This window comes from Myxine glutinosa, chromosome 8 (assembly GCF_964187855.1).
Source record: "Myxine glutinosa chromosome 8, kmMyxGlut1.1, whole genome shotgun sequence".
In the NCBI taxonomy this organism is placed as follows: domain Eukaryota; kingdom Metazoa; phylum Chordata; class Myxini; order Myxiniformes; family Myxinidae; genus Myxine; species Myxine glutinosa.
The window spans coordinates 79,918,782-79,938,456 of record NC_136268.1 but is presented as its reverse complement, the minus strand read 5'-3'; the positions used below and the strand labels follow the sequence as shown (position 1 = coordinate 79,938,456).

Here is a 19,675-nt window from a genome sequence, read left to right as displayed (position 1 = left end):
GCATCTCGGCCTGTGGAGTCTGTAATGGCATTACATGCAGAAACTGCAGTCATGATGTTGAGTCTGAAGAAGACATAGACAATGACTGTTGAAACTTCTGACATTGTGAATGAGAAATAACTCTTGAGTATTATATATGTATGTGAAATAAAAGCTACTTTGTGTGTAAATGTAAAAGTGAAAATATAAATGTTAACAATCAACTCAGAATCATGAAAAACCCTTATTTGACCCCTCATAAGTTACTTAAGGGCCGATTAAAAAAAATAAAAATTCTCGAAAATAATTTTTCGGTACCCGAATTCAACAGCTTTTTTTCTGGGTTTCCCACGGGAGTTGAACTTCAACATTTTAACACATGTTATTACACACCTTTACAAACATATTGGTGAAGAAATTTTTTGGTAACAATTTAGTTAAGATTTGTGAAATATCTCATAAAATGCCCTTACTAGGACAGCAATTTGGAATTTGTTCATGGTGCCTGCGATAGCTTGCCTACTCTTTGCGAATGACACGGTGGGATATTTAACGATCACCTAGTTTAACGTCCATCCGAGGGACGGCACACACAACGATGAATCACCCTGTCTGTGAAATGCAAGACAACAGTTTATAGCTGGGTTGAGATTTTTAACCCAGGCAAGACAGAGGCGAGTGTGCGTACCTCTGCGCCTTCCTGCTGTAAATAAAGTCATAATATTTGTTCCATATACAGCAATACCCCGTTTTATGCCATTTCGACCTACGTCAAATCCGACTTTACGCCACTCTTCTAGAGTAAATTTCAGTTCAGCGAACGTCATTATGTGCGACTTTACGTCACTCCAACATCATAACAGGACGTGAAAAAAATATTTAAAATAAATGAAATAGTACATAAAAATTAACAATAAAAGAAGCTCAAAAAACTATTTAAAATACAATAAAAAGCACATTAAAATATATAAAAAAATGTACGTACATATACGTACGCGTAGCTGCTGGTTCTCATTCAAAACAAAGGCGACGCCATATGCATTTTTGTCCTGTGCTGTGGTCGCGTGCTTGCTTTGCCTTTCGCTGTTATTTTTGTGATTATTCCTTTACTGTGTAAAGGTTCCTTTACTGTGTAAAACAACCAACGCAACGTGGCAACGGCGAAACATGACGACGATGCCGGCTCGGACGACCGTGACCGTGTCATGCCACGAGCCGTGGTGCCTCATCGGGCACCTCGCCGGCATCCAGCGTCGATGAACCGATCGACGTGTGCATGTGCACATGTGCATGGATTTGCAAATGCCTGCCTGTACGTCGTCGTTTCTGCGTATATTGCATCGTCCAAAAAAAAAAGAAGCAAGCAACTTCGGCCGCTCGAGGAAAGACGGGGCACACCTACAAAAAGAAGCAAGCAACTTCGGCCGCTCGAGGAAAGACCGGGCACGGCTACGACTAGGAGGAGAGGGTCGATCCCCGGGGCGGCTGGGTTCACGGAACCCTGAGCTCGTTCGTTCGTTCGTCACAGACGACACGACATGACCACCGGTGAAACTGCTCGGACACGTTGGGTAAAGCACGCCGTGGTGAAGCGGGCCGCGGAGCCACTCGGCACACAAGCCAGCTCACGGTCGACACATCCGTGCCGGTCGCCCTGTTCGAGGAGAAGACCCGACCGACAGAAAACAACGGAGGGACTCCCGACGGGGAGCGGCAAAGATTCAAGGCGAAGCCGCAGCCTCCTCCAGTTATTTACTCTAGTTTTACGGTGTTTGTCTTCATTTTAAGGCATTACGCCCGGTTTACGTCAAAAACCGAGTTGCGTCATGGCTTATGGAACCAATTAATGACGTAGGCCGGGGTATTGCTGTATACATGAAACCCAAAAGACAAACTATCTTGGTATTTTGTAATTGTACATGAAACCCACCTAGCACAAAGTATGAGCCAATCAAACAATAAATGCTAAAGAGGTCGGGAATTAAGAAGTAAAGTAATATCCTGCAGTACACAGCTGGAATTTTAGCAAGTGTAATTGGCAAACAGGTGCTGGCTTCCACAAAATAATTGTTAGGGAGATAGAAGTTCTCACAAAAGCTTCTGAGAATGAGCAGACAAATTGCAAAAGGGAAGGCATAATTGAAGCAGAATCCAAAAAAAAGCAAATTCACAAAGCACCAACAAAAAGAAAGAAAACAAGCGTTACGCCTAGGTCCCCCGTCGGTGAAGTGATGCGAGTTGACAAAGTGGAAGATGCAAGGCGGCCATCTTGGAGTTTGACTTGGCGACCAATTTTCAATAGCGTTCTCCCTTATGCCTAGATACACCCACACACCAGATTAGAAGTTGGTACTTCGCTTATTTTTCGAGATATTCCGCTCACAAGGTTCAGACATACATGGCGGCGGCCATCTTGGATTTTGACGTGGCGACCCAATTTTCAAGAGAGTTCTTCCTTATGCGTAGATACACCCAAACACCAGATTAGAAGTTAGTAGTTCGTTTATTTTTCAAGATATTCCGCTCACAAGGTTCAGACATACATGGCGGTGGCCATCTTGGATTTTGACGTGGGTTGCACCCACACACCAAATTAGAATTCGGTCCTTCGCTTACGCACGTACGCACGCCAGCCCACACGCACACAAAAGAAAGAAAACAAAGCAAGCAGAAAAAGCAGGAAATCTATTTGAAGAACTTGCCTTGGTGTGAAGGTTGATGCTCTGTAGTATGTCCCAGCCCCAATCCTGGTACTTATGGTTACCAGTGATCCAGTAAAGATAAAAGAGGCTTTCGACTGTTTCTGGCCTTAGTAAGTTATGCTTATCAGCGGGCTGTAAACAACATGACAATGGCAACAAATGAGGATTTATGAATATGATTATTGTAAAGAAAAACAAGAAGACAGGCAATAGCCAAATCAAATTCAACTTCTTTTTTTTACAAATGCAAGTCTGAAAATCTTGTATGGAACAGTCCAAGTTGCAAGTTAATCGAAACAAAATAAAAAGAAAGTTCTCGTTATTATATTTACATGTCATGCACGAGCAAAGGTATAGGATAATAGCAAATCTCCTGTGGTTAGCATAACATTAATCTTTTCCATTAAGCCCACCTTAATGGAGATATCTTGCTTTGCATCACTTTGCGTGTTAAAGTAAGATATTTCTGCACTCAGACCAGTTTCTGTTTGGCGGTACATCTGGTAGCACGTGTTGGCAAGTTTCTCAGCCAATTGCAGGTGTGAGGGATCAAGACCGTGACGTGTGCCCAATGCCAGCGTGCCCGGCAGGAAGCACACCAGATGGTCCTGGAGACAGGATTGGAAAACATTGTGGCAGCTCTGATGTTGATCAGCAAGAATTCAACCAACATTATCCATTGAGAAATGCAGTTTTACCTGGAAGTTAGAAAAGGTATGCACTCAGAAATGTACACACTTACCCCCTAAAGATTTTCAATACCACTCATAAAATATCTCAAAAATCGACGTTGTGAAGGTTAAAGCACTGGCTGATGGTAAAGATCAAGAAAATACAAGTAAAGTTGGTGTGCAAATCAATTACATCCAAGAACATATTTCATCCTCTTAAGGCTCATAAATTTAGATGAAATTAGAACGGCACTCGGTAGAGAGCATACCTCCACCAGGCTGAACAGTTTACGTTTTGTATCCCACTGATAGGTCAGATCTGCACTTGGGCCTGAACCAAAACCTAATCGGCTTGTTGACGTCACTTCCCCAACCAATCCACCAAGTTGAGTCATAAGTCGTCGACAACTTTTTAAAATATCTTGCTGCATATCGTTTTTGGCTGAATAAGTCAATGGTGAAGTATCACAAAATAAATTTAAAAAGTTTTGTATCCGGTTCCGGATTAGGATCTTTCCCCAAAATCGAATCATTTCGTCCGTGTCACATATCCAACCTCTCCACCAAATTCCGTCCGAATCTGTCCACAACTTTATGAGATATCCTGTTCACAAACAAAGACAAACAGACAGACAGGGGTGAAAACATAACCTCCATCCACCTTCGGTGGCGGAGGTAACAAGTGGAGTTGCAGGAGTCACCTCTGTAAACAAAACAACAAAACAAAAAAAATAAAAACAAAACAACAGCATATTTTCATGCAAGAAAGACCCTTATTCGCACACTGTCATCCCTCCAAAAGACCAGCTAGTAAATACTGTTATATATTTTCGGTGGTCAATGCCTGTGTGAAGTTCAGTCTCTGGAGCTGCTTGGGCACACGAAAACTATGACCTGTTCTGGTAGGTGCCTAAAAGTTCACATATCGCAAGTGGGTGCCGAAAAGCTTCTCCTTCCGGGGCCACCTTTTTTTTAACCATTCTCATAGTGCTGGCCTAAATGCAATTTGTGACCATCACGCAAGCAAATCTTGTTAAAAGCACCACTTTTTTTTTTTTAAATTGGATACATAAATTTTTTTTTTTTTAAAGAAAAGAAAAAAAGTATTCCAATTTTTACAGCAAAGCCCAAAGGGAAAAGCTGTCTAGAACAGTGTTTGACTGCCTGTCTGTATGTATGTATGTATGTATGTATGTCCCTCACAAACGTTCACCGATCAGACCCGAGGATCTGGTCACATGACAGGGGTGGTGTGATGTGATTACGTCTGTGATGTCATTACGGCGTATGACGGCTGACTTCACACCGCCATTTTGATTTCCATGCTTTTTGGGCCGAACATATCGTCGAACCCGTCATAAAATCGCAATCGCCATGCTCTACCATTATGTTTTTCATTCAGTGTGAACCACAAACAAACCGATTGTTAAAATGACCATCAAATATCGAAAGCATATGTGTTATGGGTCTTGCAACGACACAGTACGTATAGGCCTTCGGCTTCATGCCTTACTTTCAGGCCGCTTCGGACAAATTAGCCCAGGTTTCTTAATACGATTGTATCTTAATACGGTGTCATTTCCCGAATAATAACGTCAATAATAAATTGGTAAAAATAATCATAACACTACAATCCCTTTGTCATGACTGCAAAGTTACTGGATTTAAGTGGTGTATGGTTCATTGTTGACTTGAAAAATATAGAATAAAACAGTGTCTCAATGCATTCTCTTCACTTCCATGGTGACAGACAGCTTGGAGACTTAAAGTAATTCATAAATTTTTTAATACTTACATTATTTGCTTGCTGGTATCTCCACCTAGGTCATACTATCCTCTTCAACTAAAGTATTGTTTTGTTTATGGGGGTAGGTAAGAGAATACAGTAGGAAAGGTAGAATTGTATAGAAATAGTATGGACCATGTGACACATAGGAGCATTTCAATGTACTAAGTCGGGAAATTGTAGCTTAAGGTTGTGTTTAAATGTTCATCATACGAGGGATGATGAAGTGTTAATTAGTAATAGGGTTTAAGGATAATTTCCCCTGTGCGTCAAACACTCTGCGTCATTCCTAACATTTTTGCCGGTACGGCCCGCCAAGTTATGCATGCTCCATGGGTACAGTACAGTAAAGACCCACCCAGGAGAGGCGGAGCAACCATGGTAGGGTAAGCAGAAACAGGACCGGCAGGCCACCACTCCCCCCCCTCCCCCGAGTACGAGCTAAAAGAAGCAGCTTCGCAATTGGTTGCGTGAGCGTGGGCGGCAGCAAGAAGCTTTGCGATAGGAGAAGGAGTGCCTGGTTCTTGCTGGGGAAGAAGCTTGGCCATTTTTGTGTTCCTGAAAAGAGCGGTTGGTGCGACGAGATCATGAGGGAGCTTGGACTGTTGGGCCCTTTCGTGGGCTGGAGGCCATGCTGCGTTTTCCCAAGTGGAGGAGAAAGAAGATGGCCGTCTTCACGACTCGCCTCATCCCCAGGCGCCCACGACACCTTCGACACGCGGCGTTCGACGTCGCCATTTTGCCGGCTGCCACCTTGGTGGCTCCGGGGCTTGGCCAACTGCCCATACCACAGGATTCATTTTGGGGCCAGTTGAGTGTGCCGGACCGTGAATTTTATTTTCTTATCTCTCCCTGTGTGCGTGTTTGTGTCCGTGTGTCGAGGTACCTCGCCGTAGAATCTTAACTCGGTTTCATTTTCGTTATTTTAGTCTGCGCCTTATTTTCTTATAAATCGTTATTGTACATTTTTATTTGTCTTGTTCCTGGTTGGGGTTTCGGATTAAACCCTCGTTTCATGTAGTCAAATGCCTCATGTCTCTTCCATCTCACGCACGCCGCCATAATCGGGAGGTCGCCTCAGGAGTTAAGGCTGGATCGACCCATCCGTCCAAGGCTGGTGTTAACTATCTATGGACGCGACAGTATCAAAAAGCCCGGCTATGCCACTGTTAGACTTTCGGTTTTGTTTTAATGTGCCAGGAGTATAAATTCCAGACCAGCTCTTGATGACATCATTTTTGCTCCAAATACAAGTATGTTGGTTCAAGTGCCATCTCATTAGTTTTCTTTGGTTATCTACATCAAAATGGTCCATCTATATGCATAGGAATACATTACATACTTGTTACCTCTGCCACCAAAGGTGGATGGAGGTTATGTTTTCACCCCCGTCTGTCTGCCTGCCTGTCTGTTTGTGAAGATATCTCAAACAGTTGTGGACGGCTTCGGACGAAATTTGGCAGAGAGGTAGCGTATGTGACAAGGACGAAATGATTAGATTTTGGTGAAGACCTGGAGTCAGATCCGGCTAGTATAATTTTTTAAGATATTCTTCACCATTGAGAGATAGGGCCAAAAACGATACACAGCAGGATATATCAAAAAGTTGTGGACGGATTTGGACAAAGCTTGGTGGACAGGTTGGTTTTGTGACGAGGATGAATCGATTCGATTTTGGTGAAGATCTGAATATGGATTCGGATGAGAATTTTTTTTTTTTTTTTTTTAAGTGATTCTTCACCATTGGGAGAAAGAGCCAAAAATATAAATAGCAGGATATCTCAAAAAGTTGTGGACGGATGACTGATTAAATGTGATTCTGTATTGTGATTTTCTGGTCTACTCTAGGATACAAAACGTAAACTTGTTCACCTGGTGGAGGTATGCTCTCTACTGAGTTCTGATCTGCAATTTAGGGAGAGCCCATTATCTGTCACAAATGACACACAACCTGATCGTGTTTCCAAAGCCACAGACCAAAAATTAATTTATTTTTGTTTTCCAATTATTTTTAGATTTTCGTTCTATGTAATTCACCACTTTTTCATACTTCTAAAAGTTCTATGTAAACGAATCGAGAAAAAAAATGTTTGCAGTATTTTTATTGTCAGTTCTTCAAGGCATTTTCATCATCTTCATGTGATACGTCATCATCTGGAACAAACAGTTCTTCCTAGGTATCGTCGACGTTCTTAAAAACTTCACAAAAGCATACCTCCATTTAGGTTAAGTTGTTCTTTTTACATTTGCAGTGAAGTGTACCAATAATATACGAATAATTTGGATGAAAATGATGTAATCAAGATCTGCGGGAGCAGAAGGGACCTGAAGTCTAAATCTGCTCTGTATATGATACCGAGCATCTTAAAAATAGGAATACATTTTTATTTCAATCCTTAGGTAATATACTTACAAAAAAAAAAACAAGAGTGGTGCTTGTAACACGATTTGCTCACATATTTACTTTTCCACCCAAACTATCACTTCTTAATGGAGTACAAAGTCTTCATCTGAAATGTGATAGACCCCCCCCCCCCATGTACTGTTGCTTTTCATCTTGTTCCCTTTGAGGCTTGAAATGTAAGGGTGCCCTAGGCAATGGCATCTAATGACAGGATGCTGCGTTTCGGTATGCCTCTTGGGTTGTGCAAGCAAGTTTGTGGCCTTGCAGTGTTCTATGAAACATTTTTGCTGGCTCTGTTCTGGTTCAGTCTGGCAGCAAAGCAGAGGTAGCGCACTTGCCTCTGAGCTGTCTAGTCTGGGTTTGATTTTTGACTCATAATAAACTGTTGGACTGGTGCTTCGCAGGCAGGATGTTGCATCAATGAGTGCACCATCTCTGAAACAGGTGCGAAGCTGGGAACCCGTGTGCTAGCAATGATTGCTGGTGAACGTTATATATATCTTCGTGTCTTTCAACAAAGACAAGATTAGGTATTGCTGACACCCTGAATAAATTAGAAATTTCTGCCACAACTTCTTGTGGCGGGTGTGGGGACCCAACATAATCGTATAACTGCAAAAATATGATGTTCCTTTTTCTGGAACGGTCATTTACTTTTTCTCCAAAACGGACAGTATTGCAAGCCAATTTATAATAGTCAATGGGATCAATCATCGCCATATCGTGGAGAATGATGATGTATATTCATATCAAATACGTCATTATCCAAAGCAATAGCAGCATGGTTATGTAATACTGCGTATTACATAACTATGCCTTTATTGCTTTGGATAATTATTCATGCGTTGTATTTGTCCAGTAGAACTTACCATCTTCGGTCGCAATTCTCCATTTACCAACTCTCCAACAAACGTCAGCTGGTTGGGTTGAGACTTGCCTAAAAGGTGCTTCTGCACTCCACTAATCGCCTCAAGGTAACTATCAAGCAACCTACAGGAGAGATGGGGTAAGAAAATGTGAATTAAAGATACGAGAGGATACAGAATGTGGAAAATACAGAATGCAATATTAACTCGATAGGAAACAGACCCATAATACACGAAACAAAATGAGTGATGGTGTGCCCATTGGAAGGTTAGGTCTGATGGCAACTAAAAGTGTAAAACCCAATGCGCATTTGGTTTTACTAGAACACCCACTCACTACGGAAGCGGCAGGAAGGGTAATGCTATTATCCTCTCTGGGGTATATAGATTACAGTAGATAAAGACTCGGGTCCGTTCGTGTGGGACACGATAAGCACATAATGCCTCAAGGTCAGGTTTCTTCCCTTTTAGATTCGTGTTAAACAGCAGCAGCGACTGTTTAAAAAGGTAAACATACGTGTTTGCGATTTATACTATTTTACGACTTGGTAGGGGTGCCCCACAAAACACTACGATAAGCTATTTATACAGGTTAACACGGCGTTTATCCAAGGAGGAAAAAGCCCTTGGGGAGGGGGATATTAATTAGTATTAATATTGTATTGTAATAACATTAATATTATGGTTTCATCATTCTTGATGATATTACTTTTGTTATTAGAAGTGGCTTTCGAAAAACGCCATGATAAGCTCTCTACAGTCACGTGAAAAAGTAAGTACACCCCATGTAAAGTTTTCACTTTTTCAACATATAGCTATTTGATCTTCATTTCAAAAATATTGATAGATAAAGGTGATATTGTGGGGGATACCCCATAGAGGCATAATTCACGAGCACGGGACAAGTGGGTCTATTTACGGTATGGGAGTGGCGTGCGCTCGGGTGTTGGAGCCACGCCCCTTTAAGAGGATCGGGCGGAAGTCACGGGGGATATAAAAAGACGAGTTCCAGTCGGGTTTTAGTTCTGTGGAAATAAAGGAGCCTTGAACAAGTCAAGAAGTTTTTTACCCTCTCGTTGTCCGTTACTCCTACAATATAATATAACAAACATCATGAAACATTTACATTTTGTAGTCCATTGTATAATTTAAATAAACATAAATGCAAATTTCGCATGTGGAAAACGTAAGTACACCCTTGGCTCTAATAGGTGGTATTGCCCCCCTTTGGCAGAAACAACCTCAAGTAGGTGTTTCTTATAACTGTCTACCAGTCTCTCACATCGACTGGGAGAAATTTTTGCCCACTCCTCCATGCAGAATTCTTTCAGCTGTGCGATGTTTGAGGGGTTTCTTGCATGCACAGCTCGTTTCAAATCCCCCCACAATATCTCGATGGGGTTTAGATCCGGGCTTTGACTTGGCCATTCCAGAACCCTCCATTTCTCTCTTTTCAGCCATTCCTTGGTGGATTTACTGGTATGTTTAGGGTCATTGTCATGTTGCAAGGTCCACCTTCGGTTGAGCTTCAACTTTCTGACAGATGGCCTCACATTATCCTCAAGCACCCTCTGGTACAATGAAGAATTCATAGTGGATTATATGATGGTGAGCTGCCCAGGCCCTGATGCAGCAAAGCTGCCCCAAACCATAATATTTCCACCACCACGCTTTACAGTTGGTATCAGGTTCTTATGGTCAAATGCTGTCTTTGGTTTTCGTCAAACATGTCTTCTGGTACTGTGGCCAAATAGCTCTACCTTTGACTCATCTGTCCAGAGCACATTGTCCCAGAAGTGCTGGTCTTTGCCTAGGTGTTCATTGGAAAACTTTAGTCTTGCCCTGATGTTTTTTCTGGACAGCAAAGGTTTCCTCTTGGCACACCTCCCATGTAGATCAAATTTGTGCAGCCTCTTTCTAATGGTAGACTCATGCACTTTGACATCAACAGTGGCAAGAGCTACCTGTAGGTCCCGTGATGACATTCTGGGGTTCTTAGAGACTTCTTTCAGCATCTTGCGGTCTGCTCTCGGGCTGAACTTGCTGGGGCGGCCTGGCCTGAACAAGTTGGCAGTTGTTTGGAATCTTCTCCCCTTGTAGATGATCTTCCGGACAGTTGAATGATTGATTTGAAATTGTTTGGAGATCTTTTTAAATCCCTTCCCAGACTCGTAGGCATCTATAACCTTCTTTCTGAAGGCCTCAGAGAGCTCTTTTGATCTAGGCATGGTGACGCCGCACACTTCAACAACAAAGAGCAAACCAAACTAAATGTCTGAGGTTTAAATAAGACAGGTTCCTCCAAGATCCTCTCTAACGATGTTCTAATCATTTGCACCTGAGCTGGTGCACCTGATTCTAATTTTAGGTATTTTAGGTAGTGATAAATGTAGGGGTGTACTTACTTTTTCCACATGCGAAATTTGCATTTATGTTTATTTCAATTATACAATGGACTACAAAATGTAAATGTTTCATGATATTTGTTATATTATATCACCTTTATCTATCAATATTGTTGAAATGAAGATCAAATAGCTGTATGTTGAAATATGTTGAAAAAGTCAAAACTTTACATGGGGTGTACTTACTTTTTCACCTGACTGTATGCACCATAACACAGATTTTTCCCAAGGTGGAAAACCTCCTTGTGGAAGGGGCATCCTTAAGTCACTACAACCTCCGTCGTGTGACCGACAGTCCCACTGTCAGGTTTCTATGAGATTGGATAAGTCACAACCAAATGTATCGCGGTCAGACAGACAGACACGCCAAATCGCATATTGTTACGTTTATGGGGGTAGAGGATGAAATCTCATAGAAAAGATAGGATCGTACAGGTGTAGCATGGATCGTGGAGGCATAGGAGACACCTCAATGTATTTAAGCAGGTAAACTGGAGCTTAAGGTTGTTTATGTGTCTTCACACAGGGGGTGGAGCAGTGTTATCTAGATAGGGGGTTAAAGTTAGTTTCCCCCCAGTTTGTGATTGCCTCCTGTGACTTTTCCCAACGTTTTTGTTACAACGACAACAATAACAACAATCTCCCATTAACCAACAATAACCGACACCATGCTGACAGAAGCTGAACATTCTCGTTCCACAACTAACCTCACCTACAAACCGAGTAAGGAAAAAGGCCACGCCCCGAAGTTCGTCATTGGTCAAGCAAGACCATGAGGCGATTCGACAGAGTTCGGCGATTGGACAGTGACGTCAGAGCAAGAAAATTTGAAAAGGAAGAATACTCATGGGAAGAAGAAGACTCTCTCGGGCTTTCATGTCGGGCAGTCGCTTTTTGTCTCTGGCTTGGCGGTTCCTGGCTCGTGTGCGAGTGTGAGGAGAACTTTGCGGAGCTCAAGTGGACTTTTGCGATCGTGAGGAGGCAGATGCGGGGATGCAGATGGTCGGGTTGAGGGTCCGGCGATGGCGCTCACAGCTCGTGCAGGAGAAGTACATGGAGAAGAGGAAGAAGTTGTTTCTTGGGTTTGTTGATCTGGAGAAAGCATTCGATAGGGTACCACGCAAAGTATTGACATGGGCATTGAGGAAGTTAGGAGTGGAGGAATGGTTGATCAGAGTAGTGATGGCAATGTACAAAAGAGCACGCACAGCTGTAAGGACGAAGGACGGGAACAGTGGTGAGTTTGAGGTGAAGGTGGGAGTGCATCAGGGGTCGGTACTAAGTCCACTACTATTTGTAGCTGTGATGGAGGTGCTGGCTCAGAACGTAAAGGAGGGTTTACCATGGGAGTTGTTGTATGCAGATGATCTGGTGTTGATTGCGGAAAGTATGGATGGACTGAAGGAAAAGATGAACACGTGGAAGGAATGTATGGAGACAAAAGGTCTGAAGGTGAATATCAGAAAGACGAAGGTGATGGCAAGTGGTAAAGCATGTGGTGAGGTGGAAAGAACTGGGAAGTGGCCCTGTGCTGTGTGTAGGAAGGGTGTCGGAGTGAACTCCATTCAATGTACAATGTGCGCTGAGTGGGTTCATCAAAAATGTAGTGGTCTGAGAGGGTCATTAACCAGTGTGGCAGCTACATTCAAATGTATAGTGTGCACAGAGGGAGCTGCAGATGGAGGAAATGTTGAGTTGGATCTTGGAGACGGCGTGAAGCTGGAAGGTGTGAAAACATTTTGCTACCTCGGAGACATGCTGAATGGAGAAGGTGGATCAGACTCGGCAACGGTTGCTCGAGTGAGATGTGCATGGAAGAAGTTTCGGGAACTGAGTGGCGTGCTGATGATTAGGGGAGTGTCGTTGAAGCTGAAGGGAAAGGTGTATGCCGCATGTGTGAGAAGTGTTATGATTTATGGGAGCGAGACATGGGTTATGAACGTAGAGCAGCAACGAAGGTTGGAAAGGGTGGAAATGCGAATGGTTCGACGGATTTGCGGAGTATCGTTGAGAGAGAGGAAGACAAATGATGAATTGCGAAAGATGATGGGAATAGAGCCTGTGATTGATGCTGTGAAGAGGAACAGGTTGAGATGGTTTGGTCATGTGTTGAGGAAGGATGAAAGTGACTGGTTGAGAAGAGTGATGGAAATGAATGTAGAAGGAAGCAGAGGACGGTGAAGACCGAGAAAGACTTGGCTAAAGATGGTGGACGAAGAAATGCGGGCAAGGGGGTTAACAAGGAGAGATGCAGAAAATATGGCAAAATGGAGAAGATTGTCATGGGGACCGCAAGGCTAACCCCCGCTCTAGCAGGGAAAATGGCCTTTTAAAATGCATGTTGTTGTTGTTGTTGTTGTTGAGGAGGAGGTGTTTGTGGGGCTCTTGGTGCTTCGGACGGAGAGGGGACCGAAAGAGGACCGCCTGCACGAGTTACCTCACATACGTGGGCTGTGGAGAGTGACTCGGCGCTATTGTTGGGCATTTCCAACGCGAACGGCTCGGGCCACTTTGTACTGCCGACTTCATTCAACGATCTCGTTGAGCAAGCTGAGAACCGGCCGACTCAACAAAAGAATTCATTTTATTTTATCATTCCTCTGTTGTGTATTTGTATGAGTGGAGACATCTCAAAATTAGGATTTAATTTTACCTCAACATTCATTTTATTGCCATGCTTTATTTCATTAAATTCATTATTGTGGCATTTTTTCATTTGTTTTGTGTTTATTTGTTTGTGGGTCCGAGGATAAACCCGTGTGACTTCCGTCTGAGGTAAGAGCTTTGGTCCCCTCACCGAATGTACCGGACAACTGCCAGTTTCGGCTACGCGCCTCGGAATTAAGGACAGTTACGGCTATTCGCCATCCAGCGGTGTTAACCGCCAGGCTGACATGACAGTATTTTAGTATGATACAAACAGGAGCTGCTGAATCTTTAATTAAATGTATTGCAATAGTTATTCCATCCACAAGTATGAATGAATAGATTGGTGGCAAAGGATGGAAGTGTGGTATATACATTTATTGATAATCTTTTTTTTCTCTTTTTTTATTTACAAAAAATGTTGGTAAAGGCTTAGCCCACCATACTCACAATTGTTCACGTTTGCCACCTTGCAGCCATTGCTTGAGTAAGTACTCGTAGTAACTGTCAGCACGAGCCCCCAGTGTAAGTGTGTTGCTATGCGTGAAGTGCCCGGTTTGTGTGCTGATAAACATGGGTACCAGGCCATCCGTTTTACCAGCCAGATCACGCACGTGCCGTGTTACTGCCTCTGCTGCTTCCTGCATTTACACATAAGTAAAAGAAAATAAGCCATTGAAATAAAAAACCCCTTCTAATATCCACTTAAGTTGATGAAACAATAAAATCAAGAGGTTGAGAAATTTTCAGGCTGTGAAAGCGACAAAAGAAGCTCGTGCTTTGAACTTATGACAGCCAGAGGACACGGTGTGCAAAAAAAAAAGAAAAAAAAAGTAACTTCTAAGCCCTGTTGAAACAGAGGGGCTTTCAGAATGATATTGGGACAGTGGACAGCAGGACTTTTACGTTGCATCCAGTAAGCATTACAAAAAATGCATAGTAGTATGGGGAAGTTAAATAGAACAAGGTAACATGATTTTTTTTTTTTAAAGGGCAATACCCCTGGGTGCTCACCTGGTAGAATAAAGCAGTGTACTACATTGACTAAAGGTATTTTAAACAGTATCTCGGTGTTTTAATCCAATTCGAATAGTTGCTGGAAGACAGGGCAGCATGTGGAATCATACGAACATAATTATAAGATTTTAAACAATTTTTTTTTAAAACCTATTTTGGGGCGGTCTCCCTCCGTAGACCCCCCCCCTAGACCCCAATTTTTCTAATATCGTGGAAAAACTTTGGTACATCATAGGTGATGAATGGAACATTGTAGTGAAGTTCAATTAGAATTGTATGTGTAGTTTCTGAGAAGAAAGCAAATACCTATTTTAGGGGGTAAAACCTAGATCCACTTTGACCCCCGGTAGACCCCTTAAACCACATTTTAATCTATCTATAATTCCAGTAATCTCTGTGTGTTTGTTTGTACGTTTGTACGTTTGTTTGTCTGTGACCGCTGTTTCTCGACAACCACGGGTCCGATACACTTTAAACTTGCCAGGTATATTGCTGGGGACCCGAGGATGTGCCTTTTCAAGGTTTCATATTAATCGGACAATTACTTACCGAGCTATGTCCAAAAAACGATTCAACCAATCAGAGAGCAGCGAGCTATCGCGTGTGCCGAACGTGGCGGACACACTCTGCCTCGGATGGCACATTTGAGAGCGTATTCATTTATTTCACGTTTGCAAACTATGTTGGCGCTATGTTGGCGTTAAACTATGTTTTAAAACTAATAAAAACCCCGGGGGGATTGTCACTGTACTCGCAAGCCGTTCGCCGTTCGCTTTGGCGTTGCGAATGGACCAAAACATTTCATGCACCAAACCATTTCATGTAAAGCGTTCGCCGTTCGCTTTGGCGTTGCGAATGGACCAAAACATTTCATGGACCAAACCATTTCATGTAAATAGAGGGGGGGATATAATTTTAGATATAGATATAGTACGGGCATGCCCTAGTTTATTTAATGCCATGAACAAACTTGAGTTGCAACATACCAAATATGATTTGTGCCAAGTTTGGTCACAATCCCATCAGCAGTTGCGGAGAAGTTGCGAGAGTTGACGGACTGACAACACGCCATCCCATAAGCTCCCCGGAATTACGTTCCAGGTGAGATAACGAGTGATTACAATCATAAAAGTGGTTCATCTTAGTAAAGGAGCAATTTTGGCCCTGTCACCCCCCCCCCCCCCCCCCACCTCCCACCTCCCACCTTTAAAGAATAAAAAAATGCAATTGCGAGCACATTTTTAAACATTTTAAATTCAAACTTTGTATATGCAATCAACACTGGGGAACGCATTACATTTGGAACAACCTTTGGGATTTCACCCCTCGGGTCACAGGGGTCAAAACGGGGGAAAAAAAAAAAGTAACCCAAAATTTGATATTGGGTCATTCCTGGTGGAGCCTTTAGCCATCTTTCAACTTTGCTTTAGGGATCTGGGTTTTGCCAATTGCGATGGGATTTGCGATTCCACATCATCGACTTCGGAGTAGTATCCAACCGCGGGACCCACTGCCCCCCCATCGCCCCCCCCCCCCCCCCCCGTCGCGGATTTTTTTTTTTTTTTTCAACCCTCTATCACAATGGTTCCAAAACATTTTTGTGACCCCAAATTTGAAATCACATTCACCTCGTGACCCAAATGACACAAGTACCTATGATAAAAATTGTCAGAGAAGCACTTCACAAAACACAAAAACACAAAAATTCTCACTCCTCCATGAACCTCAATTTTGCATAAAAGCACAAGAGAAAAAAAGAGAGAAGCCTCTTCCTGGGACGAAGGAAGTGACCCCTTATTACAGAAAACAAGATCTTTCCAGTTTCCAGCCTAACCTATTTGATATGTCAGGACCCAACCTGATTTTGCAGATCAAAGTACTCACAATTTGGTGTGTTCATTTAATAACAGCCTTTTGATTACTTATGCAGGAATTTGATCCAAAAGCATCAACATGAGTTGGTCAACAGCATTTTGAAAAAGAGAAGACTGAATTCAGATCCATGATCAAGTATCTCCAGAATAAGAATTCGCACCAAAGGAAATCCAATAGGGATGATGCTCCTTCATAGAACAGGAAAATAAAAATGAGCAGGTCAATTTCTATGAAGGAAAACCAGCAAAGAGAATGAACCAGCGTTAAGACAAAAGAGAAAAGATTGCTGCAGTTCAGAAGATTTTGATGAATGATACAATATCAACAGCTAGGCACACAAGTGAAACAATGGGTATGAAAAAAAGGTTTCACAAGACCAGTGACCTGAATGCAGACCCATCAGAAGAGATCTCAACTTCACACTTCCAGGTAACTTGAGCTGTTTCAAGCAAACCCAGCTAGCTCACTTGATGAACAGGATTGTGACACAAAGGACAAGTCATTGGTTCACCACTTTGAAGGCAACATCTGGAAAAGTCATGACCACCGTTTTCTGGAACAGTAAAGGGGTGATCGTAACCGACTACTTCCCAAAAGTAGAGACCAGCCATAGAGATCTGGGAAAGTACTATGCTCATGAACTGTGGCAGTTACAAGAAGTAATCAAAAGCGAGAGATATGCAAAGTTGAGTCAAAGAGTGCCGCAGGACAATGCATGTGCATGCACGCACATATACAACTCAGGTTGCAATGACCACAGCAAACAACTATGACTGCTTCCCCGACCAGCATATTCACCAGATTTTGCTCCCTCACATTTCTCCTGTTCCCCAAGTTAAAGAGGTTTGATTACGACGATGAGGTAATCACAAAAGTTAAAGAGTTTCTAAACAATCAGGACAATAACTTCTACAAGATGAATACAAACAAGCTGCAGCAATGTTAGATCAAGTGCGTTGACCACAAGGGGATGTCTCTTTTTGAAATGAGCATTCCTTAAATAATGTTAGTTAGACCCTCACATACTGCTTGTAGTTATGTAAGTTAGACCCTCACATACTCACCCTGATAAAAAAAAATATCCTGATAAAATGCAGGTTAGATTCCAAATCCACAGTGCAATACAATGAAATAGTGCAGATTAACAAAAGGATCATCAGGTAATCAGACCAAATCAAAGCTGTGCCTCATGATGGTATTTCCAGGTGAAAGTTGTGCCAAGATGTTATACTTACCAAAACATGTTGCATGCACTGTTGCCAAATAACTGCTCACACATAGCTTGCAAGTATACTGATGAACATATATCGCCCATCTTTTTGATCGGCAATTCTGCTTTTTGGCAGATCTAAATAGTTTTATTAGCTACGGGCTGAATAGTGGGCGAAACATAACATTATCTCCCTATCCTCAACCCACCACAAGGGCCCATTTATCACTGACAGTTTTAAAATCTCTTTAACTTTGTTGTTTCTTAACCAAATCAGATAAAAATATTAAACAACGTAGGTACATATTTCAGGATTTTTTTTTATATATTAGAGCCACTGATTTATTCTTTCTCATTTTTCAGAATTAAAAGAGTATCCTGTAAATGAGAGAGCCAAATGTGCAGTGTGGTTTGAGTAGACAAGCAGCGTCGTAACAGTACAGCGCAAATTCCGTGCAGAATTCAACAAATAACCTCCTGCAAGAAACAGCATTATTAGTTGGCACAGAGCGTTGATGGAAGTTGGTCGTGTGCAAAATATGCAAAAAAAAGACGAACAGAAGAAAACGTGGCACTTTTTGTGAACCATTTTGATAACGATCCTCGCACTTCGACAAGGTGTGCCTCTTTGGCAATGGCAATGAGTCGCACACCAATTCAACGCATTTTGAAAGAATTAAAATGGCATCCCTACAAAGTTCATATTTCCCAGAAACTTTATGAAGAAGACAAAGCCAATCGTATGTAATTTGCTACTGATGAACTTGCGAGAATTGAGGCAAATCCTGGCATTGCTGTTGCGGTCTGATGAGGCCTATTTTCACGAGGACGGGGGTGTTAATCGCCATAATCATCGATAATGGTCTCGAGAGAATCCAAACTGGGTAAAGGAGCAAGCTCTTCATTCACCAAGAACTACGGTCTGGGCTGCTATTTGGCAGGGTGGTATTTACAGCCCTTTTTTTTTTTTTCGATGAAAATGTCACAAGTAACAGCTACCTGATAATGTTGCGTGATCAGTTCTGGCCAGACATGGAAGCTAGTGGCATGACTGATGAACTGCTATTTATGCAAGATGGAGCTCCTCCCCATTGGGGTATCCAGGTCCAGAATTGGCTCAATGAGACACTGCCCGAACGCTGAATGGGTTGCGAATCCCCCAATATGCCCTGGCTGCCACGCTCTTCCGACCTCACACCATGTGACTTTTTTCTCTGGGGATTTATCAAGTCGGAAGTCTACACGAAAAAGCCAACCAACATTCAGGAACTGAAACAGAGAATTCAAGCAGCTTTTGGTGAAATTACGGTCAAAATGCAACAAAAGGTGGTGTTGGAATACAGAGAAAGGCTGAATAAACTGATTGAAAATGGTGGAAATCACATTGAAGTTCATAACTAAATTTGTAAGTTCGTAAAGTTGATTAAACCTATGTTAAAAAAAAGAAGAAAAAAAAAAAAGAGACTTTAAATATGTACCCATGTTGTGTAAAATTTTTATCTGATTTTGTTAAGAAACAAAAAAGTTAGAGATTTAAAAACTGTCAGTGATAAATGGGCCACCCTGTATATGTACAAGTATTATATATATATATATATAAATGTGTATATATATATATATATATATATATATATATATATATATATATATATATATATACACAAAGAATTAAGTTAAGCACCCCCCCCGTTTTTTTACAACCTCGCACATTACAAGTTTGTTGTCGTCAAAACAGTGTAATATACCCATGATATTGCTATATTTTCTGGAGAAGTGATATTATGGTCACATAAAAACATAACAATCATGCCGTTTTCAATATTTTATTCTGAATAATTTAAGGTGAAATTTTTTGGGAATTTTAGGCATATTTTCACCTCAATTTAAGTATGGAGCTATAGGTCCATCACGGACAGTGTGGATGACGTTTATGTTTTCTAACGTACAGTCATTGTTCTGAGAAGACCTCTAGCGATCTTTGCGTCAATAACGTGTGTAGGACCCACGTGATCGGAGCACTGACTCAACCCTACGTCTCATAGACCCTGTAAGCCGTCGTATGCGTTGCTGTGGCAGGTTGTTCCATTCCCGATGTAATGCACGTTCCAATTCAT

At 42.1% G+C, this 19,675-nt stretch overlaps 1 protein-coding gene across 3 annotated transcripts in view; it reads right to left on the bottom strand.

Annotated features, from left to right (window-relative positions):
* MAN1B1 (mannosidase alpha class 1B member 1) overlaps window positions 1–19,675 on the bottom strand; it is a 144,034-nt gene that overhangs the window by 25,084 nt on the left and 99,275 nt on the right. For all 3 annotated transcript variants that reach the window (XM_068124690.2, XM_068124691.2, XM_078783432.1), the window contains 4 exons: window positions 13,910–14,100; window positions 8,412–8,532; window positions 3,095–3,289; window positions 2,682–2,813 (listed from right to left, as the gene is read on the bottom strand). In XM_068124690.2, the coding sequence (XP_067980791.2) occupies window positions 2,682–2,813; window positions 3,095–3,289; window positions 8,412–8,532; window positions 13,910–14,100 (639 nt within the window). The remainder of the gene's footprint in view (window positions 1–2,681; window positions 2,814–3,094; window positions 3,290–8,411; window positions 8,533–13,909; window positions 14,101–19,675) is intronic.